A 25,828-nucleotide genomic window follows, 5' to 3' on the forward strand; every position below is an offset into this window, starting at 1 on the left:
CTTGGATCATGTTCCAAACTTCTAACTCAAGACTCATGTTCTTCCTCCGGATTTTTAAAAGTGGATCCATGGTTGCTGTTCATCCATACACATCACTTTTATTTCACAAGACAGTGTTGCAATTTGACTCTCCTAAAATTTTCTGTACCTCTTCAGATGCAGCTTCCTCGTTTGGATCCAGACAGGTAGCAGCACTAAAAAGTCCCTTATTCCCCTCCTGTATGCTGATTTAATTTACAAGTGTAATATGTTTGCTGACTCAATTATTTGTCTGTTATCTCTCTCTGTAATGGTAAAGTAGTTAACTTTTTCTGTGCAGGGCTTTCTTCACTAAATCATTATGTAACTTTAATATGCAGTCAAAACACTAGGCTTTTAACATGAAAAATGCAGTAAATGTTAGTTGTCAACATCTCCTTGAACTTTTTTTCCTTTTTTTTCTTTAAAAAAAAAAAAGGAACGGATGCTTCTTATCAAGAAAAACCCAACAGTAATGTATAGACAGAACTTTAGATTCTGGCCCTCTGAACAAGGTATCTTTACTTAGATAGAAGCGATTCTCTTAAAAACAAAGCTTTTCTTGGTATGGGGGGTATATTTTTACTATTCAGTGGTGTAGTCAGTGCAAAGATAGTTTCATAATCTGTAAATCAAGAGCCAGATAAGAAAGTTGAGAATTAACCCACATAGCTACCCTGATTGCAGCCTTAACATGGGCCTGTCTTGTCTTGGGCAGAGAAGTACCTTTAGTACCCTTAGCATGAGAAGGAGCTTTTCTGACTAGTAAAAGTAAAGAAACAAAAATTTTGATTTGCCACTGGATTTTAACCTGTTTAACTCCATGTCATTAGAGAGCATGACATTTTCAACAAGGCCAGCGATCTCCATCTCAGTTTTGTTCTTTTGTGGATCACTTTTGGATTATATTTACTATGACCTTCCATTCTGCTCTTTCGTTTCTGCTTCTAGAGTTGGGCTTCGTGTGGACAGAAGGTAGATACAGTATATACTGAAACCAGGAATACGCATAAACAGCATGTGGCATGGTTTGTGTGTTGTGGATCGTTGGAATAGCTCTGTGCCAGTTCATCAACAATAATTTGTGCATATTAATATATTTGGATGCATTAAACTTCATTGGCAGTTATCTTACTCCTTAAGCTATTAATTTATGAAATCTGTTTTGAGGAAGGGTAAAAACTTGTTGGCAGCATATGGTGTGATATTGGGGGGAAAGGATGGCTGCGGGTGTGAATTTTATTTTGTCAGTTTAGTGGGAGTACCTCTTGTTCTTTAAAGATGCCATCTGCACAGGATTCTCACTGCAAGTCTTATGCTTCTGTGCAGATCATGCAAGAGCTCACTGAGCTTTAAGTTTGACTGCTGTGGGGGAGGGCAAGGAGAATACTTCATTCTGTGCTACCTTTTGAAGTATTTTGTTTAAAGGCTTTCTTCTTTGCCATCCACTTGCCGTATAAATATACCTTGAAGGATCTACAGCTTAAGTAGCCTTTAAAGGCTGGTTGTCATAAAACTTTGCATCAATCGTAGAGTAGTTTTGACAAACACAGATCCTGTTCTTCACCTACTGCTGTTCTTTTTAGATGCTGGGTGTCTTCTGTCTGTTCTCCCTGACCTTCCTGCAATTATCAGATTAATCATTCTTTTCACGCTCCGATTCATGGACTTTAATGTCTTGACCTTTGAGTTGTATGGTGTGTGAGACAGGACGGCTCCTGCCTGAGTTTCATGGTTGCTTCAGGGTTTCTCCATACCTTTATTCAATGTGTTTAAATTCATTCAGCTCTGTAGGTCTGAGCACACAAAGAACTCTGCAGTTGTAAGGGGTCTGGCTTCGTTATTAAATCAGTGAATGTTAGACACTGCATATACCTGTTGTGACATTTCATGTGGTGGTGGCTACTGTGCAGAAATAGGCACTCCAGCTCTTCATGTGATGCACATGTGCTTGCAGTGCATCGTATTTCATCTTTGTCCTCAAACTGATTGATCTTCAGGTGTTATGGGGCTCAGATAATCAAAGATATTACTAAGTATTAGAGTGCTGTGTAGTTATTTCTAGTGCCATCTATGAAAGACAATTTCTTCTGTTGCGTGTTCTGTCAGTTTGAGATCCAGATTGCGTGTGCGCGCTCCCTAATGTGTTTCACTCCTTGCTAAGAGATCCTGACAAAGATTGGATCAGGTTGAAGCATAACAGACAAAATTCCTTCAGTGGGTCTTGATATGCCAAGATAAGAATTCAGAGAAGTTTGGTGCAAGTTCTGTTTCAGAACTTAATGTCTTTTTCAGTCTTCGTTGTTTCAGATGAGAGAATTAACTAGATAGCAATGATTTCCATGGCTGATTACATGCTGTATGGCTGCTTTTCTTTTTTCTTTTTTTAGAACATGATGCATTAGTTTCTTGACACCTGAGATAAAAATAATTTTGTGATGCAGATGGTCAGTAAAAATGCTGAAGATAATATATTGCAGGTATAAAAAGTGACATTTTCCTGATTCTTTGAGGGGGGGAAGGCCTGCCTTTAGGGGTGGATTTAACTATGTTACTTTAGTTTATGAAGAGGCCTTTGCATGACTTTTTTCGGTTCAGGTTATTTTTCACATTTACAATACAAGGCAGCCATTGCTTTACTGGAAACAGCAGTGCAACTTCACATTCTAGTCAGCAGAAATTGCTCCTGGAATAGTTTTTATCCTGCCTAGATGAAAGCTCAACCCTTGTGGACTTGTCACAGTCTTTGCTCATCAGGAAACTGTGTGGCTGTCTCAGAACTGTTGTTATGCTCTGCAGCTCCAAGATAGTGAAAGATATACTCTAAAGGGAAGTATTTTCACTTGTATTTGGATCTGTTCCTTTTTTACTATAATTGTGATCAACATGGGGACACATTGTCTGGATTTGGCCCACAAAAGGCTTCTGTCTAGCTGTTACCTTTTCCTCTTCATGTAGAAACATATGGAGAGATAAAATGGCTCAGGCCATACCCACTCAGGTGCACAGAAATTTCTAGTGGAGGAAATCTGTGATACTCTAATAACTTGGACAAGTTGTCCCTTCCCTCATTTTAGGAGCTTTTGTAAAGTTGCTGCTATTTGAAGTATGACTAAATTTATTACGGTTCCAGAGCTCTAATAGTATAGGAGCATATCTATAGATTACACACTGTATGTGCATCTGCCATATTAATGCTGTAGCAGTTTTTAAACTGTGTTACTTTATTAAGATGACACTGGAGCACTTCAGAATACAAGTGCATCAGGGGTTAGTGCTGGATCTCATCACTGGAGAGTTTGAAGAACAATTCTGAAAAGCATTTGTCAGGAGTAATACAGGTAGTGATAATTCTTCCTTGAAGTAGAGGGAAAGACCAGGTGACTTCTGAAGATCTACAGCTGTGCTTACTGTGATTTTAGTGGAAGATCTGATGTACTATTCAGCTGTTTGGTCAAAAGCATTCACTTTATTTTGTTTTGGAAACATGCTTCTTAATTTAAATCCACAGAGGAACAAAAACATTTGCAGCCCTCTGTCTTGCTTTAAACAGCTTCTTTATTTACACAGTTTATATGAAAAAATTAACCTTAAGAGGTTTGTTTGTTTATATTGCCATATATTTTAGGAATGCTGACTCATTTTACCAGGCAGAGGGTACGTACACATGGGCAAGTTACCACCAAATCAGAAGGATGAGAACTTAAAGGATGTTGGGTGCTCCCGAATTGTGCTCCTGGCCGTGTGCTTGATCTTAACCCAAGCACAGTCACTGAGAAGTGACTGGCTGCAACCTCACAGCCTAGCTTACCACACTGCCACAAGGGATCACTTGCTTTGTAGGAAGTGCTGTAAGCCAGGGCTAACAGAGATTCAGCACAGTGCAATTGGTCAGTATTATTGCAGAGAATCAAGGTACAAAGTGCCTGCATACCACCAAAGTCACAAAATAACTACATGGCAATGAAATCATAGGCAGCATGATGGTGGTGAAGAATGGAAACTCACCTGGATTGTGGAATACTCCATGTTTTGGCATCATCACTTTAAGTGCTGCTTCTAAGATGTACGTATTATTAGTATAGAGAGGACCTTCTGTTCTGTGTGCGCTCTGGAATCATTGGTTTGAAGTTTTTGCTTCAATTTCTGTGCAATAATAGTCTGAAATGCTGTGCTTTTTGGTTTGATCATACTCGTGGTAGATTGCTTGATGGGTTTGCTCCAAGGATGTGATTTGCCCATAAGTTCTTCCACCAGCACGTGTCAGAGCTGCATGTGTGGAAAGGCCAATCTGATGCTTTGAAAAGGAATCTCTAGTAAAGCCTGCCTTGGTAGTCATTGTTTAGAGATGTGCGTTTTTCTCCTAGATCTGATGAAGTTGAGGGAAACCTTTCTCAAATCATATCTCCATTTAAGTGTGTTTATTTCCATATCGTTACTATGTATTTTATATTCAAATAACTACAAACTGTATCTCCTATGCTGAGCCTTTACTCCCGTTTTGTTAGTGTTAAGCCATTGCTTTTATTTGAAGATACAGCATGGTACAGAGACACAGCAGAGCTCCTCCAGATCTGATTTATAGTATCGCTGATAGCTGCAAACTTAATTTTTTCTTGACCAGTGCTAGCAGGTATGAAACAAAGGAAATGAACTGAAATACCAGATCCTGGTGCTGACTGATCCCTTTGTATTATCCTCTGACGTTTTTCTTGCATTACTAAAGTGAATGAATGATACACTGAGCCGCAAAAGCTCATATGCAGAACATCTGTGTAGTCTAAAAATGACATTGTGAATAGTGACCATGGATTAGAGGCAGTGGTTACCTGTTCTCCATCCCATCCATTCCTGGCAGCAGGGCAGTTAATTTTGTTTCCAGAGCAATGAGGTAGGAATAGGAATACAGACATTAGGGCTACAGCTGTTTTGCTGCTCAGTTGGTGGCTTTAGGCAGTTCGTGGATTTTTGTTGCAGCTGAGGCGATGCAAGCGCTGGAGGGCTGGCTGTGAAACAGGCTGACAGTTCCAGGGTCCCTTCCTTGCTCTGGCCCTGGCCTTTTGCCCTGACCTCTGCTGAGCTGTTTGAACCTGATTAAAGGGGTCAAAGACTCACCCCTGTTTGCATGTGATGGGTTTCACTGCCTCAAGGTGAGACTGCTTTTTTTTTGTCATGCTAGCAAGGTAAACTATTCACCATGGAGTCAAGCAGGTACAAGAGGAGCATCCCTTTTGGCACCGGTTAGCTGTTAGATTGGCTTCGTTGTCATGTGAATATGCCCTCAGCCTCCCCTCCTTGTCAAAGGTGGCTCCTGTGTTTTGTATCGTATTGTAATACTAATCTGGATATGTGAACAGTCACAGAATGAAAAAGTGGAGGGGGCACTGCACACCTTTTCTGAGTCCAGGTCAAGTGTACGAGGCCATTCCTGATGGTCGACAGAGCTACTTTTGGAATAGCTCCAACAGCAGGGAGTCCCCAACTCCCTTGTTGCAATGTTTTCTAATTGTAAGACAATTATTTTTAATATCTAATTAAACTTCTTGTGAGCTCAGTCTTTTCTTATTATTATAGCTTGGGTAGGCCACAAGAGTTAATTACAGTCTTCTTTGCAGTTGCCTTTAACATATTTGAAAATTGTCAGCCTGTCTGTTCCTCTATCAGCACTATCTTTTTTTTTAATTAACTAAGTCAACCAGTGGGTTCTTCAGTTATTTCTCAAGTCTCATATATTAATTTCATGCAAATTTTCACTCATGTTCTTGCCTTTTCCTCAGTTTGCATAGATGTCTTAAAACGCATGCTTAATTCCAGACGTCATCCAGCTGAGGCTCTGCTGTCACCAGGGCAGAATAATTCTCTCGGGCCTTGTCATAAGATTAAGTTTCAAAATACCATTTGTCTTTTTTCTACATTGCAGTATTACGTCATTTAGGTTGAGTTGCTATCATAGGTATTGCCCCCTTATTTTCTTCTTGAGCATTTAATTTTTCTTGTTTCCTACTCCCCATTTTTTACTGAATTGCTTTCAGATGGTTTCTCCAATATGCCAATTTCCTTTCGGATTATTGTTTTGTCTCCCAACTACGTTTGCACTATTTTGATATGGTTTGCTCCTATATTATGTGATGCTATTGAAGCTGTTGAATAAAAATACTGATTGCAATCATTTCCCCATTAATTAGGAGGGGCAGGGACAAACTAAATGCTGGAAAAACATTATTGGTAGCCGGATCCACACTAACTCTAGCCAAATTCAGCTTAGGCCTTAGAGCAGCATGAGCATTTATGGTGTCAGCTTGGGTCAGTGAACAGTGTGACCATGTTTGCGTGGCGCTGTGCCCAAGGCGAGGAACCTTCCAAGAAGTACTGGGGAACGCACTGCAGAGACACTCAATCTGCCTACCTAGAGAATGTAACCGCCTTTACTTGGACTAGTTAATCGTGCCCATGCAGAACTATTGCTGTTGTTTTCATCTTGTGGCATGGATAAGCCTCATGAACTATATCAATTCACATAGACGTGATAGAAAGTCCGTTCATTTCTACTGCTGAGCATAGGACAGACACTATAAACATTGCTGTGGATGTGTCCAGACAATTTAATGTAGGTATGTTGCTACCTATCAGTACCTATTAATGTTTTTTGGATATTTTAATGGAGAAAAAAATGTAAAAGCAGTAACTTACTCCTCACACAACATAAAGAAGGATGAATTGGGAAAGTCTGCTCGAATGTTGAGGTCACTTGCAGCACTGCCCAGTTGCACACAAATGTGCCAGAAATTATCAACAAAAGACTCCAGGTTGTCATGTGAACCCGAACAAAGTGCTTGAGCATGCATTTAAATGCTGCTTTTAAGTCCTAACACTCGATGGTGAGATTTTTCTTAAAGACAGCAAAACTGGAAAGTAGGAGCTGACATGTTGCTCACATGCGTTGTTGTTCTTGTTCTTTGTGAACCATTTGGTTATCTGAAAGGTGGAGAAGCGACTTTTTCTAAAAGCAAAACCACTTTTGGCCAGGAATGACTACCTTAGAAAACAAAGCCAGACAAAACCAAAACAACAACAAAACAGAAAAAAACACCACTAAACTGCAGAGCATCTTGTTAAGGTCACTGCTTGCATTCAATACACAGGATATATTTCCTGGTGCTGTTTTTGTTTGTTTTGAGTTGTCAGCTGCTCAGCTCTGGAACAAGTTGTATTTGGTTAATTCCTCTAAATGAACTGACCAATCCTTTGCCTCTGGGTAAAGTTATGTTAATAGGGTAAAGAGATTAGTAATGAGGATGAATTGCACTTACTGTACAGCAGTGACATACCGGAACTGAGCACTGTCTGGGTTGGGTGACTGATCCATCTTTTTTAAATAGTCTTCATCTTCTGGTGCTGAAATATATGCAAGGAGGAATACTGTATGCTATTTCTTTCTTTCTGCTGAGTAAAGAAGATTTCTTTTACTGTATGGCAGTTAAATTTTATTATGAGTGGTATCTTTGGGGAGAGGGAGACAAAATAAACATCCTCCCCACTGTCCTTCCGCAAACAACATAGTTTCTGTTTGATACGTTTTTAGAATGTGAAGGTGGCATAATACCTAAATAGTTTATCATTAAAGGAATAAATTCATGCTCTTGTTGTACATCTTAAAAGTGGTAGAAGTAGTATAAGGTATGATTGGCAGAACTCAAGTGAATTTCAAAATCAATTTTGAGAATTTTATGTCAAAAAATTCCTATTGAAGTTAATGTGGTCAAACTGTTTCCTTGTATCAGTTAAGAACAAAAATAGGAAAAGAAATCCCGCCCTTAAAAACTCTGAAGCAAATCTATAATACTGTTTGAATTTAAAGAATGCGATTTATGCCTCTTTGGAAACTCAGCTTCTGCTCAACCCCCTTACTTTTCTCTGCAGTTTTGTTTACAGCATTTTGAACACAGTGTTTACTTATTAAAAGGTTATTAAAAATGAATTGTTAACTTAATAAATTGAATTGTTAACTTCGTTTCTAAGATCATGTGGTTGAAATCTTTTTCCTTTAACTTGACTGTGGCAAAAGTTTGTTAGCTTTTTGTTGAGCTGTTTTCAAACTAAATTAATAGATGTGTCACCTGTAAGTTTGTAAAATACTTGAACAAAGCTTTTCTAATTCGACTCTGTGTTCCCAGTCCTGCAGTTGCTGTGGGTCTCATGCAGCCACTGAGAAAGGATGCTTCACCTGAAGCAGGGCAGAATAAATTATCCAAAACTGCATAGGTTTTTTGATTACTCATGTGATGACTCGTGGCACAGAACATCATGCTTTTTCCTGTGTAGGCTTGTAGTTTCGTGTATTTGCATACTGCTACTCCCTTAAATGTGTAGATTTTTCTTCTTTCAAAAGGGATTATCTTTTGAGAATAATTGTTACTACTAACCCTATCAGCAGAAGCTGTGCTGCTTCTGGCATGCAAATGGCACAGTAGTGTACTGGCCTGGTTAGGACCAATGTTTGTAACGGATACGTTCTGGAAATGTATGGCCTGGCCTTCACCTGAAACCTGGGAAGTGTATTTATTTTTTTTTTGCTTTAGGTACTAAAAAGTGGGACAGTTCTCCCTCGAGATCCGTTTTCAGAAAGATGCACTATAAGGATGTGGCAGTTCTTGTTGTATGAACATAAGATGAAGAAAAAACATGTTCTAAAAATCGTCATTGCTGTGCTGCACTGTGTATTTCCAAGGGTTATGCTGAACTCACTTTCTTTAAATATTTTAGCGAGCACTTCCTCAACTCACAGTGACTTCTGATGCTGTCTGATGGAGCTTCAGGGAACCACCGGCACCAGATGGGGGACTGGGAGGGTTGGGGGCCAGAAAATTGCTGTAAGGTGTTGCCGGCCTGTACTGAACGTATAAAGGATCTCAGGCTGGTTGTGCTTTAGCAAATCTGAATGGTTTCCTGATTTTTGTCTCCCAAAGTTGTGTTACATACTGACCTACGGTTTTGCTTCCAGAAGGTTCATTCAAATAAATCACAGATCTCTGCGTGGTAATATTTGTTCAGACTGGTTTGTCTGCTCTTCTTTCTATCCCAGCACCAAGCCTAGTTTTTGAGACAAACTGAGCTCCTTCCAGGAGGGCAAGTTAAGCACCTGATTGTTTTTTCTATCTTTTATATTCATGTGTGGTCCTCTCCTTTCCACCTCCCCCAGTCCCCCCCGCCCCGTAATAGCTGTACAGTTGCATTTCACAGAGAAGTGGAATTTCCTTATCTTGTTTTGGTTTTTTCATCTCGCCTGCGTGGGTGGACTTGCAGAACCAGTGTTCTAGATCTTCCTGCATCACAACAAGCATATTTGCCCAGCGTTGCAGATCTGTTACATTGAGCATTTGAAAAAAACAAAACCCGTTACTGGAAGAAGACTGAAGAACCGAAGCTGACAAAGGTAAGCCTGCTACTTAGAGCCCAGCTTTGAGACCAAATATAAAAGGAAATTCCCAGGTGGGATTATCTGTGCTCAAGGCATTGTGGAAGTAGATTTCTTCTTTGTTTACACCCTGCCTGTTCAGCATGTGACAGAATGAGAATAGTGGTCATATCCCATGCATGATGATTAAAGAGTATTTTCGTTATGTTTATACCATACATGATAATTTTGTCTTGGCAGCAATATTCATTTACTTACAATATTTGTATTTTTATCAGTAAGGTTAAGAAGAAAAGTAGTGCTTTTATCTGAAATACAATTGCTGCAAGAGCATACGTCTATGTTTAGAATATATTAGAGATCTCACTGGTTGCTCTTGCTCATTTCACTAAGAACAGAAATAAAGATACCATTACAAAGAACAGCAGAAATCTGCAAAGTACCACAGCCTTATAACGAGAAGTTGGGTCCTTTTGGCAATCCTCAGAAAATGAGCCCACCCTCTGTGCAAGTATGTCCAGCGGAGACCACTGCTTTGATAGTAGCAAGAGTGGTGGACTGTTGCATTTGAGATTTTGGCACTTTATATTTCTGCTAATTTATGACCCTCATGTTGCAACGCTGACTATTCCAGTTAAATATTGCCAGGCTTTATTAATGGAGAGGGTGTGGCAGGCACAACTCTTCTACATTCTTAATATTGTGTTGACCAGAATGCTGCATAGGCTCCAATTTTTAGCTTCTTCTCCCCAACATTTACTTTTCCATAAAAGTTGCATGCAAGAGAATTTGTGGATCTGAATTTTGTCAGCTCTTCAGTTTACGTAGATTAAATGTTGATGTTTTCCAAGATGCTGCAATTAGTTACGCAGTAGCTTAGCATTAGTTCAGTGCCATGTACCTGTTTCATTTCAGATGTCAGTCTAAGAGGCAGTATAGCAGCTGCAGTCATTGTTCCCTCGAGGATAAGAGTCATATATGCTCCTTTACCTTTTTCCCTTTCCAGTCAAGTAAGTTTTTGTCTTTTGCTACATTCACCATTTTCTTATTTTTATAGGGGTTAGAGGTATTCACATTTCAGCCTTGTCTGTTTTGCAGGTTAATTTGTTGTCGGTTCATTCACGTGAAGTGACAGCGTAAGAAGCACTCTGTTTATACCCACGGAAACTGACACCAAAGACCAAGCAAGTAAAGAGTTAACCAAGAGAGCCTGCCGCCGAGTTTGACGCCTCTGTAACTAGTCTGGTGGAAACTTTGAGGAAGATTGATTCTTCTTGTGGTCACAGGGAAACAAGGTCCAGCCACAGGCATGTAATAAATGATGTTTAATAAATGATTCCAAAAAGCTGCCTTTATGTGTTTGCTTTTACTTGTGATTGCTCAATTAGATACTGAAAAGTGCTAGGGTGAGTCTCCTGATGTACCTACTGATTTTCCACTAGTCTTCTGCGCTGTGCACGCTGACTTTGAGTTCTGCTGCTGACCAGAGGGACCAAGTTTTCCAGGGAGAAATAGGGAGAGACTTTTCTGCTCAAAATGCCCTCGTGCATCTTGGGCATGTCCAGAGAGCCTCCCAAGCTTCTGTTGGCACCGATTGATTTAAATAAAAAGCAGTAAGTTTTAAATAGAGAACACAGGGGAGAGGTAGGCAGGAGATACCAACCAAACATTTCTCCACTTGCACAGCGTGACCACCTTTCTGTTGTGATCATGTTTGCAGAGATGTGTAGGCTGGGGATTCAACTAGGACTGTGTACAAAGTCGAAGCATCACACCATATTTCAGGCTGCTACAACAAATTAACTATTTAACACTTTGCTAATGTTGTGCACACATTTGTTTTGACTCCCAGCATGAAGATAAAGGGAATTACTGCAATAAGCTTTCTGCCCAGTAGAAGTTGTTACAATATAAATGAGAAACTTTGTCCTGTACTTTGAGTAAACAGAAGCGACAGGAAGCTGTTGGAAGGAGGACTGTATTTCATTAGGTACCAAAAGAAAATTTCAGAGGGCTCTGTGTCCATCGCCTACAGCTCAGTATGCAGCTCAAGCTGATGTAGTGCCGTTTCTCTCCGGTAACATAGCAACTGGACCACACCTTCTGCTGCTGAAAGATGCTAAAGAGCCCTTTGAGCACTATCTGCTGTACTGCAAGGGAACTGCACCATTTTTAATTACCACAGCATTGCCAGCTGATGCTTTTTTTTTCATGGAATCGCAAGGATATTCTTTGTTCTCTATCAAGTAATCCATTTTTTCATTCACAGTTTGTGTAGTAATCCCATTTATATTTCACAAGAGGACCGAGTTAAATTGAAATGAGTATCAAAATTGTGTACATGTATCAGTGCATTTTTTTTCTTGTTTCAAAGTAAGCTTTTGATTGAAAAATAAGCATTCTTGTCCACCTGATGATCTTCTCGTTTAGCACTCCTGTATGGTGGTAGTATGTTAACATTTTGGAAGAGTACTCAAGGATTTGAGCATGTTTTTCTTCTCACTTAGACTTTGCAAATGACTGAAAAGCTTTCCCCACTCCTAACCTCTCTTCTGTTGTGCAACAAAAGAGCTTTCCTTTAAGCATCTTGGTTTCCAAGCACAAGAAATCGTCTCTGGGCATTACTGAACGTTTGACTTAAGGTGTGATGAATCCTCTTATGCCAAGTTAAATTTTGTGATGTGTACTGTAGATTAATGTTTAACTTAGTTCCACTTGCTTGTTTTAGCTAGCATTGTTCAGAGTTTTTCTTTAAGGTCGTTTTGTTCAGATCTCAGGTTTTGTGCAAAAAGAAGGATGCGCTAAGTCTGTATTGGACGTCACAGCCTGACTTTTTGTTTTGCTCATGTTGAGGCTGTTCCCTTTGCTGCCTGTCTTAGGAAGATGTTTGTTGCATTTTAACAGTATAAAACCCTTATTTCGGCTTTGTGACCTGCATGAGGGAAAGCCTTTTAAGCAATCTGAAAACTTATTTATTGATTTATTTTAATGTATTGGTATCATACCGTAGTGATTTATCACTTGTTGTCATTGCCATTTGGTATCAGCTTGGGGAGGGGGCGTGTTTTGGTGAGCTGTGGCAGAACAGCCATTGCAAAAATAACGCTGTTGGTGTTGCTGTACTGTGAGTTTTACATTCTGCTAAGAATTTAAAACAAAACACAATAAATTGTAGTGTATTTGTGAGAGCTTGTGGCAGCTTGTGACTCAAGTACATCAAAACCAATAGCCTACCTAAAACAACATGAAGTTTGGAGCTACACATACTTAGTAAATCTTTGGTGTTTTTGTGAAGAGTGTATAAAAATGCAAATAAGTTAAATGTACCTTTTTTTTTAACTTGATAATGCTTATGTGTCCCCTCCCCCTTCTGTCTTTATAGGTCTACGAGGGCTAATCAATCTTGGGAACACATGTTTTATGAACTGTATTGTCCAGGCACTTACCCACACTCCACTGCTGCGAGATTTCTTCCTCTCCGACAGGCACAAATGTGAAATGCAAAGCCCCAGCTCATGTCTGGTCTGTGAAATGTCTACGCTTTTTCAGGAGGTGAGTGCTGTTTGCCACGATAACATCACCGTTCCACAGACGTTGACTATTTTGTATTCCGAAAGGAATTGTGTTCTATTTGCAAATATAAAGGGGATGCAAATTCTGTTTCCCCTCAAGGTGGTAAAACAGAGACTTAGATCCCACTCTCAAAAATTCCTGACTGCTGAAAATGAAATTATTGGCCTTTAAGTCCTACACTTAAGTCATCCTTGTTTAGGAAAAGCTGCTATTGGACATAATTACAGTCCTGCCTGCTCTTCTGAGACTGACCTGCAGTCCTTAGTCTTAAGGCTGAATGTGTGCATTAATTAAAGGTGCAAGTTTTAACTTGAAAATGTGTCACAGGCTCTTCAGGTTATAATGGGAATAAGAATAAAGTGATATATAGCCTTGTGGTTTTAGACACTGGATTATGTAGGTTTGTATAAATATTTTACGGATCTTGATTCAGTGCTTTCTAAGGGGAAAACATCTTTGTTACCATCTCTTAGGTGGAAATACGTTAATAGCTAGGAGAATGTAGGCAATTGAATGCGTTGGTACAGTTTGTACCTTGCATAGAGGAACTCCTGTTCTTTCACTTTCTCCCTCAGGTGAATAGCTTTGCGATGTGCCTTTCCCTAGGTCTAATCTGTGGTGGATATGACGGGCGCATTCTTCTCCTTAGTAAATAGTAGAAGAGCTTTACTATCTTAATTCCACATGAGTAATGTAAGGACTACATGGCTAGACATGAGCTTCTAGTTTTAAAAGGAGTCTTTTTTTTTAAAACATGTGCATGCGCACATAGTCCTTTGCCTTTCCCTCAGTGACTGATATGCTTTCTTGGTAAGCAAAAGAAAAAAAATATATATAGGGCCATAATATATGCTCTTACAGAGCATTTAAGGTACCTGGAGACGTCTGTACACAGAGCAGGTCATTGCAGGTGAGTTAAACGTATGTGAAGGGTAAAGTCCCCCTTAGCCTTTCCAGTACAAAGTTGTTTTCTAATAATGCTCAATACTCGTGTCACTTTGCAACTTCTCATGCTACTTATCAGTCATTAGTTGCATATTACACTTATTTTTTGATGTATTTATCAATTATTCCCAAGTCTGTCAGAAGCGAAGGTAAAAATAAGAGACAGACATACCAATAGGTTGTAGCTGAGGATTATTCATACCAGATGTGCTGTTAACGGGGAAATATTACTCTGCCTAGATAAAAATTCAGTTATGGTGTAGAAATACTAGTTTCTGTAGATTGTTAATATAAAAACAAACACACAAAAAAACCAACTACTATTTGCTTATTTGAAAAAGAAAAATAGCTGCTGTTAAAATCTTTTATCAGGTTGTAGTATAAAGTCTCATTTTGATGAATGTCACCACATTTTGCTTATACACTTGTATTTTAAAAAAACAAAAACAAAGCACACCTTTGGGAAATGAGGAAATGAATTTTTCATTACAGGTGATGGGGCTGGAGGAAAGATCAAGACTGCCCAGGCAATGATCTCTATTTCCCTTTCTGTATGTGGAGCTTTGTTGATGGGCTAGGATTCCTTTTGCTAGACTACGTACAAGCACGTGGTGAAGAATGGGGCTGTTATCCATAATGGGGTTTATACGCAGTGTTCTCGTTAAATTCAACTGTAATCAGGTTTAATTTCGCACACAACTTTGGGAATCTCAGCCTTCATTTTCCCAATCAAAATTCATGCCTACACTTGAATTAAGTTCTAATAATTAATGCTCGGCAAGTTGAGGGTATGTAAATGAGAGAAGAGCCACCTCTGATTTTAGACTGTGAAGATAGCAGTACAGTAGCCTGTGTCCTTATTTCATGTTGAAGTATTGCAGCTAAGAGCTGTGGGAGGACAACAAAAAGTGACTCAACCACTTTGAAGTAAAACTAGAGCTTAGTCCTCCACAAGCAAAATGGTAGTGTCGCATCAAACTTCGTATATTTCAACATGCAAACAGTAATTACTATGTTATGTTTATAGCTCTCTGAGCACTCATTGTAAAATTCTGTTTCCCAGTCAGTTTGATTTTTTTCACGTTCAGAATTACAACCAGTATCTTGCAGTTCTGGACTGCTTATCTTTCGTGTCTCAGCTATATGCAGTCGTTTTGGCGAATGTTCCTATGCCATCTCTGCAGAGATGAGATCTGAACGAAGGACAGCTAACCGGTGGAGACTGCAGTGCTCTGGTTCTCAAGAATTCCTTCCTAATTGAATTACAAGGGAAACTTTGGGTCAGGTTCTAGCTTGTTTTTATGGAGCTTTCCCACTGGAATTAACTGATGCAGTTATCCCAAGGCATCTTGCCCAGTGACAGATGATCAGGGCAAGGGTTAATTTCATCTCCCCTCCACCCTTTTTTCTGAAGGTGTGATCTTAGGCAAAAGGAATGCTGGGGGATCCAGTGAATGCACGAGAGTAAGAATTCCTGGGGAGAAAGAGACTGTTTTGAACATTAAACAAAACGTATTGTACATCAATAAGCACATTTTGCTCTTTTGCTTTTTAAACAGAAAATGAAGGTCTGTTGTTGTTGTTGAAGGTCACTTAGTTATGTAAGTTGTGTCAGTGTCTTCTCTTTGATAAATAGGGAGGCGCAAAGTTCTTCTACCTTGAAGTAGGTTGGTGGTGAGTAATGAGTGTCAGATGGCTCTCAGAACGGAGTTCTTGCCTAATAGCTTTTCTTGCAAATATGCCAAGCATTGAATCTCCATTTGTTTTAAAAAATATCTAACTGCATCAATTAGCATCCTCATTTGTGCTACTTGAAACCTATTTCTCAATAGAATCATGACATGAATTACAGTGCATGAGAAAGGGAATGAAAAGGATTTGGGAATAACAGATAGTGGTGAAACTGGATGGAGGGATGATAGAACACAAACCGTTCATCGAGCCTTCTGGCTGAAAGGGTTTGTGCACTACTCTTTACCTACTGGTGTTGGTGCTTTAGTTTTGTTTTGCCAATAAAAATTAATTCCGAGATGGTCCATGTCCTGAGGTTTATGGAAGTTCTTTTACAGAATAACCATTCAGTATGTTAAGATTAGTGGAACTGCACTCTGTGGCCGGAATGTCAAGAATACCTGAGAATACAGCAGAATGCAGTACATCCACTCAGAAACATAAAGAACAAAGCCTTTTTTATTCCCATCATTACTCATCCTCACAAGCCTATCAAAGTGCACAGCACAACTATGTGGAGAGTTGAGAAGTGAGGACAAAAAGGAAAAAGAATGAGAAGATTTATGGCTTTGGTATCTTAAGATGGTACAATATTGAAACAGCTTATGTATAAAATAAGTTACAACAAACGTACAAAGGCGAAAAAGTAGTTGTGACCCTGAACATAGGCATTGCATGTTGTAAGGGAAAATGCAGATTTTGTGCCTGTGTAGTAAAATCTTGACTCTGAAATAAGTATAGAAAATATTACATATGCCTGCAAGCACAGCTGTTTTTCCGATTCCTTGAAGCACTACTTTTTGTTGGACAACCTCTAGTAGGTGTTCCTGTATTCTGAGAGATACGTGTTACCCATCCCTGTATCCATTGTAAATTTTCCGTACGTTTAAGTCTTAATTGAGAACCAATTTCTAAGAGGAGCTTTTAGCTTCTCAAATTGGACTGGAGCCTGGGACAGGATTTATGCCTCTGAATTTGATTACGAAGCCAGGAGAATGTTAAGTTGATATGTATGCAGGATAGATCAGATGTATCCGTTCACATAATTGGGAAACTACCTTGTATGTGGTTTTGGCAGGAGGAGGAGAAAAAAGTACAGATGCTTGGTTTTTTTTTTTTCTTTTTTTCTCTTCCTCACTGGTGTAGATATATTTTTGGGTAACAATAATGCAAATTACAAAGCCTAAAATCCTCCAAGTCAAATATTTAAGGGGGCAGGGTGGGATGGGGAAGTTATGCCTACTTGGGTTGTATGTAAGAATGGGGACTTTGGATCCTGTTTTGTCCCAGAACAGCAATTAAATAGTGTCTTACCAATCATTTTCAAATCGTTTGAACTAGTTCTCTTCAAAATAAGCAACTAATACTATTGGATTGAAAACAATTTAAAACAAAGATTATTTTAAACTGTTGGGAAGAGTTGTGTCATTGAAGTATTTTAGAGGTGACTTGCAAAGACATAATTGTTTATATTTGCACACTTAAATGAAAAGGTTCATGTAACAGCAAATTAATAAGGCTTTAAATGGACACTTTTACTTTTTTTTTTTTTTTTTCTTTTTCATGAACGGGATCAGCTCTGATAGTCTGGTCTTTCCAGCAACAAGGAAACAGCATAGATTGGATGGATGCTTTATACATTTCAGTTAAAATATTGCTGTTGAATATGCTCAGATCCTTTTCTTTCATTTTTGATGTATTAGAACATGGAAGCTTTCCCTACCCCCTCTGCATATATTCAATTGCATTTTTACTAGTTGTGTTTCTAGTTTCCGTGTGATAATAGCTAATAATGTGATAAAGCTTCTTGTTAGATTCTTCTAATCCTAATGAAGCACTAGAGAATGTAAAATCTGCTGGCAGGTCTAGTGTCTGCAGTGGAGTAATTACGGAGAGTGCTGTTGGTTAAAATGACCAGAGAGCTCTGGGACTAATTGTAAGGAGTGACAGAAGAGAGAAGTTTTATTGCTGCAGTTCCCTGAATTATGTTGAGCAGCAGCTGCGTCAGCAGATTTCAATTACCGTCCCACTGCTCTAGTCCCTTGGTGTCATTCTTGTTGGCATCAGAGTTAACTATTGATCTTTTTATTTATAGAAGCATTTTGTGGTGTTTGGCTGCAGAGGTATATCTTCTTATTTGGAAGAACTGGAGCTTGCAGTAAAGAAATTTCTTTGTAAGGAAATATACTAAATCCCAACAGATGTGAGGACTAGATGAGAAAATTGTACTACCTTTTGCCTGCCCATCCCTCAAAAGACAATCTGTTTTACCCAGGGAGGTTCGTAGCACCAGACCTGTGCTTGTACTGATGCGAAATGCTCAGCCTGGGCAGGGAAAAACAAGGGGCTGGGAAAGGAAGCCCCGTTTTCCAGTAAGAGTGAGAAATTCCACACTAATGTTGGTTTTTTTTTTTTTTAGCCTTATTTTTGTTATGTGTATTTGCTGCTTACTGTCTTCTGTGTTTGGGAAAAGGAACTGAAAATAAATGGCCGTCGATTTGATAGGATCTTGGCAAAATGTAATCGTGGTGTTGCAGGCACCCTTTACTGGCAAGCATCTTTTTGAAAGGTTAGGGAAGGCAAAAGGCCTTATGAATTTCCACTTGTCAAAAATAAAATATTGCCCCTTTAAATACTTCTTTATTTTAAACTTTCTCAGTTAAATACCAGTGTGATCAATATGTGTTGGTACAGTGCCATGGGGAAATTTGCCATTGCAGTTATCCTGTTCTTATCAGGCTGCAGACCAGTGATTCCAAATCCAGATGGAGCCTGAAGCCCAAGTGAATAAACTCTTCTGGGCCTTTCCCAGCTCCCTGCAGGGGCACGACAAGCATCTCTGCCTTCCTTTTGGAACCAGTATCATGGTGCAGGAGTTCTTGAACAAACGCAGTAGTCAGCTTGCTGTAGAAGGGTTTGTTAGCTTTACCCTCAGACTATGGATGCCAGACTTGACGGCAGAAGTAAGGAACAGGTGATGACAGACTCAAGAAGATGAGAATAAAGGAGATGCAGCAGTAGCACTTGGATGGAAATGGAGAGGGGAGTGGAAGGAGCTGAACCTCAATCCAGGGGAGCAGAGACCATTACCTTTTTTTTTTTTTTTAAGCGGGACCTGGCTGTTTGTTTTTTATTTAAAACCAAAAAGCAAAAAAAGTCCACAAATTTCTGTAGGCTCTCATGTGCTGATAGAAGACCGTGTCTCCCCAGCTGTGTGCTACCATTCACCAGTGGTGTTTCACATCACAGTTTTGCAGACTGAATAATTTGTCTGTGCACTCCCTAATATGCTTCTGGCAAAATCAGCTGGGGCAATTTCGGTTGCTGCTGTGGCCAACTCGACAGATTTTGACTAAGGCAGATTAGGAAGCAGAGGCAGGAGCTGGTCCAGGAGCAGAACTTCGGGCAGCGGGACCCTGCAGGAGTGGTAACAGGCAGCTGACTTTGGGGAGTGGGGTAGATGTTGAGTAAATTTGTTCCCAAAGCCTTGCACTGCCACAGTATACAATGAAAGGCCAATACCTACATGAGGCTGCTATCCTGCTTGTATTTTTTCCGTGAGATAGGACTGGGCACAGCCGTTGGATGCAGTACGCTACCATGTCTTGGTTCAGGGGCTGGATGGCAGTTGACATCTGATATTCTCATTCTCACTGTTTGTCCCCAGTTTTGAAGGCTGTAATTTGTGAACAGAATTGCTGATCTCTTGAAAATACAGTATGTTTTTCAGACTGTTTTAATAAAAGGCAGTGGTATCAGAAAGGAAGTTTTGAGTGTCATTTGTCCCCCTTTTTTAATGCTAATCCATCGTAAAATAAAGGAAACTCAAGGGAGAAAACTGAGGTGCTCAGTTCCGGGATCACTCCTTCGGTAGTCTGTGACAAAAGGCTGTCTATGTATTTCATTATTAAGGCCATCAGAGTTAAATGGTTTAAATTTATTTGACTAATTGCACTCATTAATTTTTTAATAATTAAATGCATTGAGGCTGTGTAACTTGTTAACAGTCATGTCCTTTTCTTTGCTTTGAGCAGTTTTACTCTGGGCACCGATCTCCTCACATTCCATATAGGTTATTGCACCTGGTATGGACTCATGCACGGCATTTAGCAGGGTACGAGCAACAAGATGCACACGAGTTCCTCATTGCTGCATTAGATGTGCTACACAGACACTGCAAAGGTAAGGCTTGTGCTGAGTCTTCAATCAACAAGGAGTGTTGGATCAAAAGGAGGTAGAACAAAGTGCGTGTCTTCCAGTATAGCAGTCTTAACAAATTCCTTTTAAAACATTTGGTAGACCTAAAGGAAGAGACTTAAATAAACTATTCCTGCTGTCAAAAATTACCTAGAGTTAGAAGCCGAGAAGCCTTTACATTGGTTTGAATCACCGTCGTGTTCTGTTATTGGTTGTGAGTCACTGTCTTTTCTTTTAAATTGTCATTTAAATTCTATTTATACTTGAGGTAGTTGGAACTCTTAGTGTGTCATCGCTGATGAAAATAACATATAGAGGAGGCTGTGGTTTTGCTTAAATAGTATTCTGCTGTTTTCATGCTGCCCAATTGCTTACAGAAATGTGAATAAGAAAAAGAGTATTTGTTTTTGATACCATGTTTTATTATTCTGTATATAAAATGCATAATTGCACAATACAGTAAAAAATAGTCAATGACATTCTTCTAGGAATGAAGTATCTAAGGCTTAAATAAGTGGATTTGGTAACACCATATGAAATTACATATTTTAATGTTTGTTAACTGAATTAAATCTGAACTGAAAATTCTCCAAGTTGCCAATGGTTGATCCAGCTTGATTCACTTACAAGCATAGTAAAAATCGCTGGGAAAGTAAGGGAAATAGAGTAGGGTTGATACTAGCAAAAAAAAAAAATCCTTCGTCACTAAAAATAAGCTTTAAAGCACTCAAATTTCCTCTAGTGCTTTTAGAATAAGCACTTAGAGGTTAGTTTTCTGTCTTATCAGAGGACTTTCAAAGGGAAGGCTGCTAATGTTCCTTGAAACATTTTGAAGTCTTGCTTTTATCTTGTAAGATAATCTTACATGGTAGCAGATGTGCTTGTTCAGATTCATAATAGGTGTCCTCCAAAAGAGTCTTCTCCAAAAAGAGTACTTCCAAGGAAAAGAGTATGTAGGACAATTCTTTTGTTATTATTAATATCTGTCAGTTGATAATCACTAACGGAAATTCAATAACCTTAATGAAACTAGTGTTGAAGTGCTGAATTGCTATCAAAATACTGACCTCTCTCTTACTTTGTGTTAACACTGAAAAAACTCTGCTGTGAACAGAAATACTGTGTGGTTCCTGTAAAACTTCTGAACCATTGACCTAACAAATCTTGAAGCTTTTTCATCTTCTCTGATATAAAATGATGCTCACATTTCTTGTATGCTTCATGATCACTTCGTGAAGGAGTATTTTCTCCTCAGAATTGAAGGAAAAAACCACCACCTTGCAACAATAAAGGTCCTTGCACTCTTTTGAAACTGATAATCTGAAAAGACTTTTTTTTTTTCTTGTGTTCTGGCTTTAAATGAAGACTCCATCTTATGCATCTTCTGCAATTACCAACAAAATTGGGCTTTCCCAACTGTTTCTTTACTCTTGGTTCTATTTGGCTTCTCTGGCCCAACTGAAACTGTGAAAGAAGATGTGTCAGGCATACCTTGTTGGAAGGGGTATGGGCATACGTGTGGATTATTTTACAGTTGTTTGGGTATCTCAAACATGATGAAAAAACTGACTTTTCGTTCACTATCAAGCTTCATAGCGGTTTCAGCTGGATTGAATTAGGTTTTTGCATCTTTAGTACTGAGCTTTTTTGGCTCGTGGGCACCATTTGCATTCAGTGCAATGACCGAAGTTCAGTTGTTTAATGAATGTCCCTAAGTTTGAGCTATTTGCATGAACGGGACTAAACTGTTACAGCGCTACCAGTAGGAAGGTGTTATCACTAAATCCTTGATATCTGTGCACCCAGGTTTTTAAGCTACAGTTTCTGAAGAAATGGAGAGGCTTTTAATGAACTAAGGTAAATTATCTATGCCACATCAAGGTAGTTTAAAAGAAGTGGTTGAGCAGTTGTGTGGGAACTAAAGCAGTTCATATAAACCGGAATTTCAAGTACGGTCAAGATAAGCCACTTCTGGAATGAACTAGTTACTTAGCTCTATAATGAGAACATTTTCCCACTTATATACTTATGCATACATACAGATACACACATGCAAAGTATACATATGAAAAATATTATTACTACTAATAAGAATGCCCTAAAGCTACAATAAGCAAATAATGCCTCCCCTGCCAGTATTAAATACTTGTTTTACTGAATTAAAAAAGAAATCCACAGTAATCAAGTTCTGCAATTGAAACACATTCAAGAAAAAAATAATCACGGGGAAAAGTTTGTCCAAAAGCCCCAGCTTCTCGATTCATGATTATCAAGTATTTAGGGATGCAAATAAATGCAAGTACTCCTTATGCTAAGACCTATATAAATACCCAGTGATACTTGTTTGGCTAACTTGAGTCATTTATCCCTTTTCCATTCCATTTACTCTTCTTTAAAGGAAATGTTCTAATGCAAGTCAGAATGCTGTGAATTCTCGTTATTGATATCTGTCGTTGCCTAAATTAGGAAAAATAGAAGATTTAGTTGTCCATTCAAAGATCAATTTTGTAATACTGCATCTTACAAAGCACGAAATAAGCTTCCCCAAGACTCATGTATGGACTGGCCCAAACAGTCATAAGAAAAGCTCTATTTATCTTCGGATTTACTTGAGTGTTTGACTTTTGCTTTGCCACCCTTTCTTTTTCAAGGGGAAAGTGAGTATGCTGATCTTTTTTAGGGAAGGGTTGTTCAGATGGCTTTAAGGCAGTGTGTGTGAACAAAACAGGAACTTCTTATTTCTGGATCGTTTTTATTTTTTCCTTTGGAAATGGTTCTGCATAAGATCATTTTAAAGCACCTGCTGAATGTCAGATCTGATTTCAGCAAACTTCTAATTATCTTTAAGGTATATGCAGAGGTATACACACCCTTTAAATAAAACTTTTATTCTTTTTTGTTAAACGCTGGTTGGATATATACTAAATTTTAATGGCCTCTGAGAAATTTCGGAAGCTCGGGATACCACGTAAATCATGTCCCAGGGGTGATAGCTGTTCTTGTGATAGCACTGTTGTGTTCAGCTGTGGCATCAAGGCAGGGCATATTCTGAGCATTTACCAGGGCTTCTCTGTGCTGCTGGAGTGATATGAAATGTGTCTGAATAAAAAGGAATTGATTCTGTTATGCATATACATCACTATTTTTCATTCCAACAGCTGGAGAAGGATGGATTAACTGAAAAGTAGTATGGGGGGGAGCTAAGCTATTAATTCCTCCTTGCGCTCCCATTCACCAAACTGCACAAGATCTGTTCTTAAAAGCATACTCCAAACAAAAACAAGATTTTTTTTGAATATTGAATTATTTTTCAAGCATTACTACTGAAAATGACTTTTACAATTGTACCTGCATTGCTTGCTATTCCAGTCTCTTGCTGGTTTGATAGTGCTTAAAGTTCTACATTGTCATTGTACGTTGGCATTTGTGGTCCTCCTCCCCACAAAAGCTTCGAAATGAGATTCAGAGCTTACTCTACAGTCAGATATTGGCCTCTTTGCCAGAGTAATGCTCAATATGACAAGCAAGTTCTAATTACCAGTGCTGTGGAAGAAATTCAAGAGTTCTGATTCTGCAGACTCCCATGACGGTGAGGTTTCAGTCATCCAAGTACGTTGTGTTTTACAGCGTGTCATGGGAATCCTCAAACTGGGAGAAACTCAGACCACAATTGTTGCTTTCTTACAGGGAGCAAGATTGCACTTCAAAAGTTAATATTCAGCCCAGTAAAATCTCTGTTGTTTTTTTTTCCTCTTATTGCAAGAGCGACACCACTTAAGCAGCAAAGAGCGGTAGCTATGATGTGCATTTGTACACAAAGGTTTGAAAAGCGGGTTAGAAAAATTGAAGTAATGCTGTATTTTGATGCCAAACTTTATTCAGCCAGTATTATCCAATTGCAAAATACACGATGGAAGTTGGTGACAAAACATACTTACTATTAGTCTTTAACTTGGAGTTTGGTTTTGAAATAAGCTGTTTTTACTGTTGATATTTGTGATTTACCTTTAGAAGTATTTCAAATGTGTATTCATTTGAGCACAAGTTAATGGGCTTCATTATTGCACAGGCCCAGTAGTAATTTCTCTGTAAGTTTCATTTAATTTGAATCCAAGCTTTTATACTCTTTTTTTTTTCTCTTTGTCATTTATAATTACACTAATGTGTATATTGATGTATTTTCAAGTTTAGTTTTAGTCTTGTGCTCACAAATTTCTTACAATAAGCTGCTGGTTTTCTAGTAGGAATTGTGAACAGCTTTAAAAATGTAACTATGAAAGTAAAACCTACTTGGTAAGATAGAAATGTTGAAGAGAACCTTAACTTGAGCACAACAACCTAGCAGCTTCCAGTTCTCAGCTGCATAATATACCTCCTCTCAGCATCTGTTACATACTGACAAGTGTGAGTAGGTGGTAATCTTACTTTTTTTCCCCCTCCTCTCCAACCAAATGTCATGGGAACTAATGTTGAGTGGGTAATGCCCTTCTGTTTTGCTGTGAACAAGCTTGCAGGATATTCTTTTGAGACCCTCTTGGAACTGATCCTGATTGACTTGTATAATTGAAAAGGGAGCGTTGGTGCTCTCCTCTAGGCAGAAATGGCTGTCCAGTAAAGGTGTCCAACAGGGATGTTGCCTGTGGTCCAGTGAATGTCTCAGGATGCTTTATCTCTGCTTCTGCCCCCTGAAAACAAAATAAAGGGAGGGAATCAATTTCAAAGGGTGAGGCTACAGGAATGTAGCAGTTGTGTGTTGTTTCTTTAAAAAGTGGAGCTTTAAAAACAAAGTTGTTTTTTTTTTTTTTTAAAGGAATTACTTTTTAAAAAAGTAGTTACTTTTTTTAAAGCTTATATGTTACCTTTTTGTAAAGGTGAAGAATGTCTTGTACCATCTCTATGCATACGCTCTATTTATTAGCTTAACACATCATCATAGACCTTCTGAGGATCTTGAGTTCAGTAAGATTTAGCTGTAATTCAGATCAAGAAGTGTCTAAGTCTGAAAACCCCCAACTGAAAGCACGTATATTTGAAATCTTATTTCAGAGCATTTTGTTCAAGAGGCATTTTAAGGAAACAATATGCTTTCCTTGGCAATTCAAACACGTTTCTAAAGCAGGCAATTGAGAGCTTTTCTGAGGCATTTAGGATCTAATTGACTCAAGTGGCCAATTGCAGCTTAGAAGATATCACCTATATCTTTTTTTTTCCACATCCAGTATGAGGTGGAACCTTTGTCAGTTTATATAACATCTTTACAAACTTCTGAAGCTTTGTTTGGAAAAAATCTCATCCCTTCTTGATATTGCTGCAAGAAGACTCCAGCAAGAGCACCTTATGAGAAAAGTGTTGTTGTTTTTTTTGGTACTGTGTTTTTAGTTTGTTTTGGTGTTTTTTGACACACTTGACTAGAAAATAATTATTTTAGAGTAATAACTGTGATTTGAGGAGTCAGCACCTTAGTATTTAATTTCTGAAAGTGAAATATTTACTACTAAGTTAAATATACCAGGAAAGCTGTCAGAATATAATTGTCTTAGCGGTTTTTATTTTACAGGATATTGGAAGAAACCTGAAAATGTGCTTTACAAAATAATTAGCCGCTGCTCTAAATACTTTGTGTGTGCATCTCTGTTTACAAAGCAAAACTAATTGCATCTATCCTACCTAAGGAAGTAAAGCATAAGTGGCAGAAATCAAAGGAAAAGTGTATCACTCCTATTTTACCTATGGGGAGTAGAAGGAGTATGCTTCAACACTGAGAACTGTGCCAAGAAGGTTTTGATTATTTATTTAATGCTCTGGTTAGTCTCAGAAAGTTGAATTGGCCTAATCTTGGCACTCAAATCCTAAAAATGAGTTGCTGCGTTCCTGAGACCCACAGTGACAGTGTATATAATAAGATAGGTATGTGTTCATCTTGCCCCGTGGGAAGTCAGAGGGTTGCTG

The 25,828-nt window shown here is 38.7% G+C and overlaps 1 protein-coding gene across 2 annotated transcripts in view; it reads left to right on the forward strand.

Moving 5' to 3' along the window:
- USP22 (ubiquitin specific peptidase 22) overlaps nucleotides 1-25,828 on the forward strand; it is a 99,377-nt gene that overhangs the window by 60,973 nt on the left and 12,576 nt on the right. For both annotated transcript variants that reach the window (XM_040574255.1, XM_040574256.1), the window contains 2 exons: nucleotides 12,816-12,985; nucleotides 19,717-19,864. In XM_040574255.1, the coding sequence (XP_040430189.1) occupies nucleotides 12,816-12,985; nucleotides 19,717-19,864 (318 nt within the window). The remainder of the gene's footprint in view (nucleotides 1-12,815; nucleotides 12,986-19,716; nucleotides 19,865-25,828) is intronic.

This window comes from Cygnus olor, chromosome 15, assembly GCF_009769625.2.
Source record: "Cygnus olor isolate bCygOlo1 chromosome 15, bCygOlo1.pri.v2, whole genome shotgun sequence".
Lineage (NCBI taxonomy): Eukaryota > Metazoa > Chordata > Aves > Anseriformes > Anatidae > Cygnus > Cygnus olor.